At 51.6% G+C, this 12,313-nt stretch overlaps 1 protein-coding gene across 1 annotated transcript in view; it reads right to left on the bottom strand.

Annotated features, from left to right (window-relative positions):
• The window catches only part of LOC119966923 (dynein heavy chain 8, axonemal-like), a 1,786,259-nt gene that overhangs the window by 364,218 nt on the left and 1,409,728 nt on the right, over positions 1-12,313 (bottom strand). Inside the window, exon 59 of the mRNA XM_038798881.1 lies at positions 5,998-6,161. Within this exon, the coding sequence (XP_038654809.1) occupies positions 5,998-6,161 (164 nt within the window). The remainder of the gene's footprint in view (positions 1-5,997; positions 6,162-12,313) is intronic.

Raw genomic sequence — 12,313 nt, 5'->3', positions numbered from 1 at the left:
TTCTGTTGAAGTTCGACAGCCACTGCGACATTGAGGTGAATGGGACCTTTGAACGGTACGTTTTCCAGCAGAGGCTTCAGGGTAAGGATGAATCTTTTCAGTCCTTTTTGACCCATCTCCGCATCCTCGCACTGTCATGTAACTATGACTCGACAGCTCATTCCATGATCCGGGATCAGATCGTTTTCGGGGTCCACTCCGATTCCCTTCGCCAGCAGCTCCTGAAAGTCAAGCAGCTGACCCTCACCATTGCTATCAAGAAGTGCGTTGTCCAGGACCATGCTGCCAATCGGTACTCCCACATCAGGGCGGCAGAGAATGCCAAGCTAGCCTCCCGCGAGGCGGATCGGGTGCAAGCTATCGCACAAATAAAGGGCATAAGCATCGACGAGAGTGGCCGTTTCATATGCTTTTCCCAGGCCCCTACGCAGCGCACCACGACCAAGAGGACGACAAGACCAACGACCAGACTGCGCAGGTGCGTACGTCGTTCGACCGCACCGTGCATGCGCAATGGCGCACGGAACGCGCTGATGTTGGCCTCATGATGTGTCTGAATTGTGGCTCCGTCCACTTAAAGCAGCAATGTCCGGCAAAAGGACAACGGTGTCTACAGTGTGGCAAGCTTGGCCACTACGCAGCCCTTTGCAGATCTGCTCCACCGCCCAGCAGCCAGCGATCCCAGCCACGGCGCAGAAGTGTCCGTTCAATACAGCAAGGCATGTCATATTCCGATCCCGACAGCCCAACGGACCCTGATGCTGAGTGCCTCAAATCCCCATACCGGGTGGGCATCATTACGAAGCATGCGCTGCCTTTCTCCAAGATGGTGAAGCACCTCTCGATCCTCAGCGGGGATCCTGACGATGAGTGGTGTGCTGTCCTCACATTTAACAAAGCTTGCATCCGGTTCAAACTGGATACTGGTGCATCAGTGAACCTCATCTCGAAATCCGATCTCGACACCATCTGCGTCAGACCAAGTATTCTTCCACCGACCTGCCAGCTCCTTGACTACAATGGCAATGCCATAGCTGCCAGTGGCTCGTGCCAACTAGGGGTGTCCAATAAGGCGATTAAAGCGACACTGCGGTTTGAGATCATCGGACCTGACAGAGCATCCCTGCTCGGTGCTCGGGCCTCCAAGCTCCTGAACCTGGTTCAGCGAGTCCACACCATGTCATTGTCACAGGCGACGGCCTCACCTGATGAAAACTTCCAAGCTGATATTGATGACATCACCACGCGGTACCACAGCGTGTTCGATGGAATGGGCATGCTCCCATACCGATACAAAATCCTGCTCAAGCCGAACGCCACCCCTGTAATTCATGCACCACGCCAGGTGCCGGCACCCCTCAAGGATCGCCTCAAGCAGCAATTACAGGACCTCCAAGACCAGGGCATCATATCAAAGGTCACAGAGCCAACAGACTGGGGTTAGCTCCATGGTCTGTGTCAAGAAGCCGTCGGGGAGCTTCGGATCTGCATTGATCCCAAGGGTCTAAACCGCAACATCATGTGGGAGCATTACCTGATACGAAAACGTGAAGAGTTGACCAGTGAGATGGCTCATGCCAAATTCTTTACAAAGCTGGATGCCTCCAAGGGTTTTTGGCAAATACAGCTGGACGCATCCAGTCGCAAGCTATGCACGTTCAACACCACGTTCTGTCGCTACTGCTACAACTGCATGCCTTTTGGCATCATCTCTGCCTCAGACGTATTTCACCACATCATGGAACAGATGATGTAGGATATCGAGGGGGTGCGAGTGTATGTTGATGATGTCATCGTCTGGTCCACAACTCCCCAAGAACACATTGCTCGCCTCAAGCAGGTATTCCAGAGAATCCATGAGCATGGTCTCCAGCTCAACAGGGCCAAGAGCTCGTTCGGTCAATCAGACATCAAATTCCTCGGTGACCACATCTCGTAGAAAGGCATGAGGCCAGATGCCGACAAGGTCTCGGCGATCAATGCCATGAAGATCCCGGAGGACAAGAAGGCAGTCCTCCACTTTCTCGGGATGGTCAACTTCCTCATGACACCCCTTCCCCCATTCCAAGCTGCTCGAATCTGTAATATTGCCCTGTGAAGCTAAAGAAGGCTGCCTGCCATCAAACATCAAACAAAAAGCAGAAGAACCAAAGTTCTTTCCAGGTTTAAATTTCCTTACCTTCAACTACACAGTTTCTATCAGAACTTCTCTACAAGACTAATTCATCTCTGTGCTTCCCCCATCGTGGAAATTGTGGAAACGCTGAATAGTTACGCGACCCCCGAGGGTGATTTGAAACAAACCTGTTGGACTTTAACCTGGTGTTGTGGGCAGCACGTTAGCATTGTGGATAGCGCAACTGCTTTCACAGCTCCAGGGTCCCAGGTTCGATTCCGACTTGGGTCACTGTCTGTGCGGAGTCTGCACGTCCTCTCCGTGTGCGCGTGGGTTTCCTCCGGGTGCTCCGGTTTCCTCCCACAGTCCAAATATGTGCAGGTTAGGTGGATTGGCTATAATAAATTGCCCTTAGTGTCCAAAAATTGCCCTTAGTATTGGAGTATTGGGTGGGGTTACTGGGTTATGGGGATATGGTGGAGGTGTTGAACTTGGGTAGGCTGCTCTTTCCAAGAGCCGGTGCAGACTCGATGGGCCAAATGGCCTCCTTCTGCATTGTAAATTCTATGATCAAATTCTATGGACTTCTTACTGCGCTAACCCTAGTCCAACGCTGGCACTCCTGGAAAAGTGGATGACTGAGAGTCAGCTTCAGGCTGCTTACCTCTCTGAAGGAATTTTCAAACTCTATTGGAGTTTTAATTCTGGACTCATGTGAAACAATACATTTTATTATTATTTATTTTTAAAATTTAGAGTAGCCAATTATTTTTTCCAATTAAGGGGCAATTTAGCATGGCCAATCCACCTAATCTGCACATTTTTTTGGGGTTTTGGGGGTGAAACCCACGCAGACACGGGGAGAATGTGCAAACTCCATACGGACAGTGACCCAGGGCCTGGATTCGAACCCAGGTCCTCAGCGCCGTAGGCAGCAATGCTAACCACTGTGCCACCGTGCTGCCCGCAATACATTTTACTTTAACTGTGGTCTTTGCCTTGTGACATTTTCTTTCCTTTATCCCTTTTTATTGCACAGGGTGTTATAGAATGTAACACCTTCCTGCATTTTGAGTATGTGTACAATGAACTAACCCTCTAACAGATTTTACTCTATTTTGAGTTTGCTGTGGGGTTATTAACAGATAATTGGATCACACCAAAACTGGGGATTGGGGAAAATATGCCACCACTTATAAAGATGGGGGAGGGGGTGCGGGGGTGGGGAGATATCAAACATCACTTTCTGTTTCTGATGGTGAGAGCAGAAATCAGGATTGGGTAAATGAATAGCCCTCCTGTTCGTACCAGTTCCAGAGACTCTCAACCACAGAGAGAAAAAAATTCTCCTCACCTCTGTCTTAAATTGGTGACCTCTTGGGTGGGATACTCCGTTCCTCGACGCCGATTTTGTAATTGGCAATTGGGCGGAGAATTCCTTTTTACGATGAAATCGGTGGCGGTGCCTGTTTTCAGATGCTCCCCGCCTCCAAAACAGCATCATCAAGGGGCACGCCGTTGGGACGGCCTCAGGACGTAACCTGAAGGCCCTCTCCCGATACTCCGTCCCCAATGGGCCGTGTTCCCGACTGAGCGTTGACATGTGCTCTCAGCGGTTGGGAACCCAGCGTGGCGACTGTGGACTGTGTCCACCACTGCCAACAGTCGGGTGGGAGCCATGCCGCTGGCCGGGAGGGGCTTCAGTTAGTGCTGGGAGTCTGGTGGGGGTTGGCACGGGGGTGTCGAGGGGGTGCCCCGGTGGGGCACTATGGCAGATCGGGTCCGCGGACAGCTGGCGCCCGATGTTGTATGACGGGACCGCTGCAGGTCGTCACCATGCGCATGCATGACCACGGACCCAGCAATTCTCCAGGCGTTTATATCGGGAAGGCTGTACATTTTACGTGGCGCAGCTGCTGGCCCCTCACTGGTCGAAGGATCGGTGCTGGGGCCTTGCCCAGTTTTGCCATGTAAAACGCCACGGATCCTCCAGACATAGCCCCAAAATCAGAGAATCCAGACCCTTATTTTTAAAAACAGTAACACCTAGTTCTAGATTCTCCTACAAAATTTTCTACGAACTCCCTGTCATGACCTCTCAAATCCTTAGGGCGCGATTCTCTGCACTCACGACGGGGCGGAGAATAGCGGGGCGGTGTAAATTTTTACGGCGACGCTGGTCCGACGCACTCCCGCTATTCTTCCCCCCCCCCCACGCCCGCCCCCCGACACGAATCGCTGCTCGCCGTTTTTTTACGGCGAGCAGCGATTCTCCCCTGGCCGATGGGCCGATTTCCAAGGCCTTTCCGGCCGTTTTCACGATTTTTAATACACCTGCTATACCAATTCGTGAAAACGGCCGCAAAGTGCCGTTCTGCACAACCATGCCACCGATTGGCACGGCCGCACCACGGCCGTGCCAAGGGTGGCATGGGCCCGCGATCGGTGCCCACCGATCGCGGGCAGCGGGTCCGATTCCCGCGCACTCTTTCTCCCTCTGCCGCCCCGCAGGATAAGTCCGCGGGGCGGCTGAGGGGCATTACGGACCGCGCATTCGCGGGTCTGACGCATATGCGCGGATGACGTTATCCGCGCATGCGCAGGTTGGAGTCGTCCAATCCGTGCATGCGCGGCTGACGTCATCATATGCGTCAGCCGTCGCTAACTTTGGCGCACGGGATTAGCGAAATTCGTTAAGACCGCGATGCCGGAGTTCACGGGGCCCCGCTGCTAGCCCCGACCGGGGAGCAGAATCGGGTCCCGGGAGGGGGCGCGTAGGCTGCCGTGAAACACGGCCGGTTTCGTGGCAGCCTTCACGACTCTCCGCCTTTGCGGAGAATCGCGCCTTTTGTGTCTTGTTTGATGATGAAGGATGACCAAAACCATTGCTGTGAGAATAAACACATTTTTGTGACATGAACACACAACCTTCACAAACATGTGCACCCTGACTTTTCACCCCCAGGTCAGATGTCCCTTTGGAGGGCAGAGTACCATATTGTATATAACACGAGTCCACAACCACAACCAATTATTATTATGACAACATGTTTCATTCAAATTACCTTCTACTCTCTTAAACACCAGCAGTTACAAGCCTAGCCTGTCCAGCCTTTTCTCACAAGACAATTCCAGGTATTACTTTAGTCTGGAAGCCACACTCACTCTGTTCACAGACTTGCATAGAAAACAGGAGCAGGAGGAGACCATTCGGCCCCTTGAGCCTGCTCTGCCATTCACTTTTGTCAATTTTTTCGCTTTACGTAGAAACTTTTACAGTCAGATTTTATGTTCCCCGCTAGTTAATATTCATATTATATTTTCATCTTCTTTTCTTTTTCTAAAATAAATTTAAAGTGCCCAATTCATTTTTTCCAATTAAGGGGCAATTTAGCGTGGCCAATCCACCTATCCTGCATATCTTTGGGTTGTGGGGGCGAAACCCCTACAAACACGAGGAGAATGTGCAAACTGCACACGGACAGTGACCCAGAGCCGGGATCGAACCTGAGACCTCGGTGCCATGAGGCAGCAGTGCGAACCACCGCGTTACCATGCTGTCCTTATTTTTATCTTCTTAATCAATCCCTTGGTCTGTCTTTGCTGAATTTTAAACTGTTCCCAATAATCAGACCTATTGCTTTTTCTAGCTAATTTGCGTGCCTCTTCTTTGAATCGAATACTGTCTCTAATTTCCCTTGTAAGCCATGGTTTGACCACAGCTCCCTTTCTACTCTTGCTCTACTCTTAAAGTCCAGCACAAAGTCAATTTAAACCACATTTGAGTGATAGTAACAAACCATTACAGGAGTAAGTACTTTTCTTTGTTCTTTGTTCTTTAAGCATTGAATTAAAATTTCCCCCTTAAACATCGTATTTACCTGTCTGCAATGACTCTGGTACACTCGTGTTTAAACAAAGCCAGCAGAGTCTCCATTTTGGAGCACTCCTCCGCCTGTACGGTTAACATTCCCTGCCAGATGCGAGAGAGGTCCCTCAGGTTAAAGATGTAATGGAATTTAGCTGGAGTAGGTAGCATTTTCACCTGGAAAAGAACAAACAACTTTCATATTTTGCATAAAACAGAAGAGGTGAACTAAGTTTCGGGCGACAGTTTAAAGCAGATGTTAGTTAATAGAAAGGTGATTTACACTTCAATGGAGAACAAAATCAGGCTTAATGTAGAAGAGGTTGCTGATTCATTGGGCGGGATTTAGCGAGCAAGCTGTTGTGTGTTTTTCAGCAGTGAAATGAAAAATGAAAATCGCTTATTGTCATGAGTAGGCTTCAATAAAGTTACTGTGAAAAGCCCCTAATCGCCGCATTCCGGCACCTGTCCGGGGAGGCTGGTACGGGAATCGAACCGTGCTGCTGGCCTGCTTGGTCTGCTTTAAAAGCCAGCGATTTAGCCCAATGAGCTAAATCAGCCCCTACTGTGAAAAGCCCCTAGTCGCCACATTACGGCGCCTGTCCGGGGATCGAACCATGCTGCTGGCCTGCTTGGTCTGCTTTAAAAGCCAGCGATTTAGCTGAGTGAGCTAAACCAGTGGGTGGAGGCAGCCGCCAGCAGGATTTTCTTGTCCCTCCGTTGTCGACTGTGCATGCCTTGCTGCCGGGAAACCGAGGCGGGGATGTGCCATTGGTGGGACCAGAATATCCCACCGGAGTGAACAGCTGGTAAATTTTGTCCATTTAATGGTCATTCCTACATGTGTCGCCTGCATAAAATGTTCATCTTAATTACCTTTCATTTTAATCCATTGAGAATGAGAATTCTGTGATGAGTAACTAATCTCTTGAACCCCAAAGTCTGTCCAGCATCTACAATGTGCAAATCAGGAGAATGATTTAATACTCCCCACTCACTTCGATGAGTGCAGCCAGAAGCTTGACACCATCCAGGACAAAGCAACCCGCTTGACTGGCATCCCACCCAACACCTTACACAGCCAATCACTCCATCAACAATGCACATTGGCAGGAGTGTGTTCCATCTACAAGGTGTATTGCAGTAACTCAACAAGCCTCACAACTTCAGGGACCCAGGTTCAATTCCAACCTTGGGTGACTGTGTGGAGTTTGTGCTTTCTCTCCGTGTCTACGTGGGTTTCCTCCGGGTGCTGCGATTATCTCCCACAGTCCAAAGATGTGCAGATTAGGTGTATTGGCCATGCTGAATTGCCCCTTAGTGTCCAAAGGTTGGGTGGGGTTACTGGATTGTTGTAATGGGGTGGAGGTGTGGGCTCAAATTGGGTGCTCTTTCCAAGGGTTGGGGCAGACTCGATGGCCTGAATGACCTCCTTCTGCACTGTACGTTCTATGATTCTATGGTTCCTTTGACAGCACTTTTCAATCCTCTGACCACTACCATCTCGAAGGACAAGGGCAGCAGATGCATGGGAACTATCAACTGCAAGTTCCCCTCCAAGCCACACACCATTTTGATTTGGAAACATATAACCGACCCTTCACTGTAACTGGGACAAATCCCTCCCAGCAGCATTGTGGGTTTATCTACAACACATGATCTGCAGCAGACAAGAAGGGAGTTCACCACTACAACCTTCTCAAGGACAATTAGGAATGGACAATAAATGCTGGTCTAGCCAGCGATGGTCACCTCCTTTGAACAAAAGTAATACCTGAGGCTTTCAGCAGATTTAAGTCAAGTAGCAGAATTCAGAAGTTACAGGAAACAACACTCTACTAATATCTGATAGTTTGTACAAGAGTTTCAGACTTGTCAGCACCAGAGAGAGAGGTGGGCTGGGACTTGGTTTGATTGATTGGCTCGGGGCCAATGAATTGACCCAAAAGGATGTACTCTGCCCAGTAACAGGTGGTGATTGGATCCTGTCCCAGTGGAATGGTTTCAGAGTCCCAAGGAGTTTCAGTTTGACTCCTGGACACAGAAAAACTAGGACCAGTTTTCTCCCCTTTTCCAGAAAGGCTGTGAGTGCTGTATTCCTGAAATTGCAGATAAGCAGAATGAATGGATGAGGTTAATGGAAAATAAATATAGATTGGAAGCAAAGACCAGGACTCTCTCTCTAATCAGGGTGCTGTATTCCTAAAACTTCAGAGGCCTGAATGAATCTACAGTAAAAAACCTTGAACTGAAAACAAGGTTTGAAGAGGGGCAGGGTGCTGGAAACACCCATCTGAAAGAAATACTTTCTTCTCTTTTACTTCTGTTTTTTGTTTACCCCCTTTCTTCCCCTCTGTGTTTGTCTGTCCTTGTGTGAGTGTGTGTGTGTATGAATGTGTATAGAGGTTGGGGGCAAGTTAAAGTGGGGAATTAGGAATTAGATAATAGTTAACTAGTTGTATTTGCCACATGTTTCATTATAGTTCTTGTTATAAATAAACAGTAATTGTCTTGAAATTTACAAACTTGGTGACTGTAATTATTGGACAGCTAAGGGCCAAAGACTTTGGGTATTTTTCTAATTCATGCCCCACACACACCATCCCAGCCAACAAGATGGCAGCAAGGAGAGCAACCCCAGAATTCACAGACGCTGAGCTCGAGACCCCCCCAGATGCCATGGAGGAGAGGTGAGCCACCCTGTATCCCGGCCCGGGAAGGAATCTGCCAGCCGCCACCATTCATTGTGCCTGGGCGCAGGTGGCAGAGGCTGTCAGAACCACCAGTAACACTATCCAGACCGGCCTGCAGTGGTGTTCAAAAAAAAGTTGCATGGCCTCCTGAGGGCGGTCAGGGTGAATCGGCAGCACTGTGCACCTGGCCCCAACACCCCCTCTTCCCCTCCAACCAGGTGTCCTGGATACCCACCCCCTGGGCTGCATGCGTCACTGTCTAACATTCTGCATTTTCTGTCTCCCTCCCCCGATCCCCTGCGGACCCTCACCGTGGCGGAGCAGTAGGCCCTGAACGTGGTCTACGGGCCCAAGGAAATTATCATCGCCCGGGTGGAGATCGGCCTCGGACAAGGAAGTGAGACCTCACTAAGTTGCAGTTCCCTGAGACACTTGTGTCAACCATCCACACCCCCACACTACCTGCACCCCCACATCACCCTTACACCATCTCCACCACCTCCCGGCCCGTGGTTCAAGCACGTGTCTTGACTTGTGTCTTGGGGCAGCAGGGTAGCATGGTGGGGGGCAGCAGGGTAGCATGGTGGGGGGCAGCAGGGTAGCATGGTGGGGGGCAGCAGGGTAGCATGGTGGTTAGCATAAATGCTTCACAGCTCCAGGGTCCCAGGTTCGATTCCCGGCTGGGTCACTGTCTGTGTGGAGTCTGCACGTCCTCCCCCTGTGTGCGTGGGTTTCCTCCGGGTGCTCCGGTTTCCTCCCACAGTCCAAAGATGTGCGGGTTAGGTGGATTGGCCATGCTAAATTGCCCGTAGTGTCCTAAAATGTAATGTTAAGGGGGGGTTGTTGGGTTACGGGTATAGGGTGGATATGCGGGTTTGAGTAGGGTGATCATGGCTCGGCACAACATTGAGGGCCGAAGGGCCTGTTCTGTGCTGTACTGTTCTATGTTCTATGTGTCTTGCAGGAACTGCTGTTGATAGAGTGGGTCCTTCTGGTGTTCCCTGTCCTCAGCCACAGCCACAACCAGAACCCACCCCATGTGCTGACCAGCGATCAATGACACAGACACGGAGGGGCTCATAATCCTGAGACACAGGTTACTGGGACTGCGCCATGTCTCGCTGCGACTGTGCCACCACCTTCTGGGTCTGTGTCACATCAGCAAATGATGGCACCATCTCCCTCAGGGACTGGATCATTTCCTGTGCCACATCAGCCTGAACATTCTCAGGTATGGCCCATTTACCTGGGCCACGCTCAGGAGCGCCACTGCAATGGCCAGGTGGCTATGGCATATGGCTGCCTGTGAGAGGGCAGCCCTGTCGTGGGCATCGGCCACCGCCTGCATGGGATGCCCCAGGCTTTGGAATGCTCATCCAGGACCGTAACCTTCGCCCCCAAGGCCTCCACCATGGACGCCACTCATGCAGTGTTGGTCTGGGTGGCATGCATGGTCGGCACCACCTCCTCCTGCACCCAATTGGACTTCTCCAACTGCTACTGCAGGTGTTTGATGGTCACCGATCACCGCTCACATAGTTCTGGCTCTGTATCTCTGCAATCGATGGACCGTCCCGTTCTAGAAGCCCGAAACCCATCTGAATGGCAGCTAGTCCCTGGAGTAGGCCCACTGTCTGACTTTTCGCCTCCTTGGGAGTTCTACCTCCACCTGCTGCACCGGAGCAGCTGTGTGGTGCGCACCAGATAGTGTCTCAGGAGCCTCTTTCATTAAAGTGCCCAACCAAGATGACTGTGTCTGGGATGGTGGAGGGTGTTGGAACCAGCTGTGAAGGGAAGTCAGTGTCACCCTCAGACTAGAGCTGCGGGCCATCCCAGGATGTCCTGTTCTTGTCGGTCTCATCCTCGTTGCTGGTCGAAGGCAGGGTTCAGGCTGTGGCTGGGGTCGGGGACGGGGAACACCAGAATAATAATAATTGGCTCACCCCATCACCAGCAAGTCCTTCGGGACATAAGACAAGAAGCATCGGCTGGCCAGGGGGAGGTGGGGTGCAGTAGGGTTGTGTGGGGCAAGGGGAAGTGTGGAATCAAACCTGGGACCCTGGAGCTGTGTAGCAACTGTGCTAACCATGTAGTGTTGCCACCTGTACCCACGCCTGGCAAACGGCAGCAGCTGACAGGCTCCTTCCCAGGCCGGGGCAGCGGGTGACCTGACTCTCCTCCACCGTGTCCAGGAGGGATCGTACCGGCTTCGGTGAATCGTGGTGCAACGTGTCTTGCTGCAATTTTGTTGGCTGGGATGGTGTGTTTGGGGTTTGAATGTGTATAAGCAGCTGCAGCTTGTCAGCCTCCAGAATGGCAATCGTGAATCCCATACCGTTTCTCATCGGAATCGATTGTGTTCCACATGGTGCCGGTGCTAATTCCTTAACAGTCACTGAATCGGCCCAGGTGTGGCACCATTTTGCTGCCGTGGAACTCCACAAATCCTGTCCTGGCATCTCAACAACGAGGTTCTGGTTGCCAATATTGTATATCTTCCACACTCCACCCCTCTGACACTAGATACAATGCTTCAAAAATATTTCACTGGCAGTGAACCTGGTTAAACGTCCTGAGGTTGTTGCAAGCACCATATAAATACAATGTTTTTTTCTTTGTTCAACTATTCATTGGTGACATAATGCACAAAGGGGGCTGGATTCTCTGGTCCTCCTGCTATATCCGCAGTATCCACCTGTTCTTATGACCAGAAAGTAGGCGCCGCCCCCGCCGTCTGGTGGAAGGTGATGCACGATCAATAATACTGAAATGAGGATATAGTCCGAATTGAAGTCTTTAATCAACAAGATGTTTCCCCAGCAGCCCGAGTACAGAAAGAAGGCCGGCTGCTGGGAAACATGGGTTCTTATACCCCGCCTCAATGGGCGGAGCTACCTTAAGTCCGACCAATGAAATGCAAACACTTGGGCCAATGAGCAGCGAGCCTTCTCCACCAATGGTAGCTCAAACTCCCAGGTACCATGGTACCTCTAGTCAAACTACCACATTCACCCCTTGTTGAGAAAGGAACCCGGGGGAGGGGGGGTGGGGGGGGTGCTGAAACTGCTCGGGCATCCAGCCATGACTGGGAGTCCGATGCAGGTGGGATAATTTACTGGTAGTATGACTAGTGATAGGGGCCAATACCTCTCTCGAACGGCGGCTGCCCACTGGCACGTAACTATGTACAGAGTCAGGAATTGTGTTATCAACATGGCAACTATTTACAGAGACAGAAAAAATCCATTAAGAGTTCACATCGACTCGATCAGGTGATCAGGGGCCTTGGATGTCCTCTGCGACCGACGGAGCTTCGGCGGAGATGTTGATGGAGATGCGGGCATCCATGACTCCGGGAGCGTGATCCGGTCCTTGTGGGGGTTTCAACACCCCTAGACGGCGCTGGTGAGGGCCGGGCCAGTGGGGGGGGGGGGGGTGGGGGGGGGGGGGGGGGGGGGGGGGACTAGCCCTCCAGGCGGTGCAGGTGAGGGGGTTGGCGGGCCAGTGGGGGGGTGCCTGCAGGGTGCAGTTGTGTTTGGGCGGATCCCGCCACAGCCTGTTTGGGGGTGGGTGGGGCTGGTGATGAGGGGGATGGCGGGGATCCGGCAGGCGCCAGGTCCCGTAGAGAGACTGTGT

Source organism: Scyliorhinus canicula, chromosome 6 (assembly GCF_902713615.1).
Source record: "Scyliorhinus canicula chromosome 6, sScyCan1.1, whole genome shotgun sequence".
In the NCBI taxonomy this organism is placed as follows: Eukaryota; Metazoa; Chordata; class Chondrichthyes; order Carcharhiniformes; family Scyliorhinidae; genus Scyliorhinus; species Scyliorhinus canicula.
The sequence above is the reverse complement of the archived record's forward strand: the minus strand, read 5'-3'. Positions and strand labels throughout refer to the sequence as shown.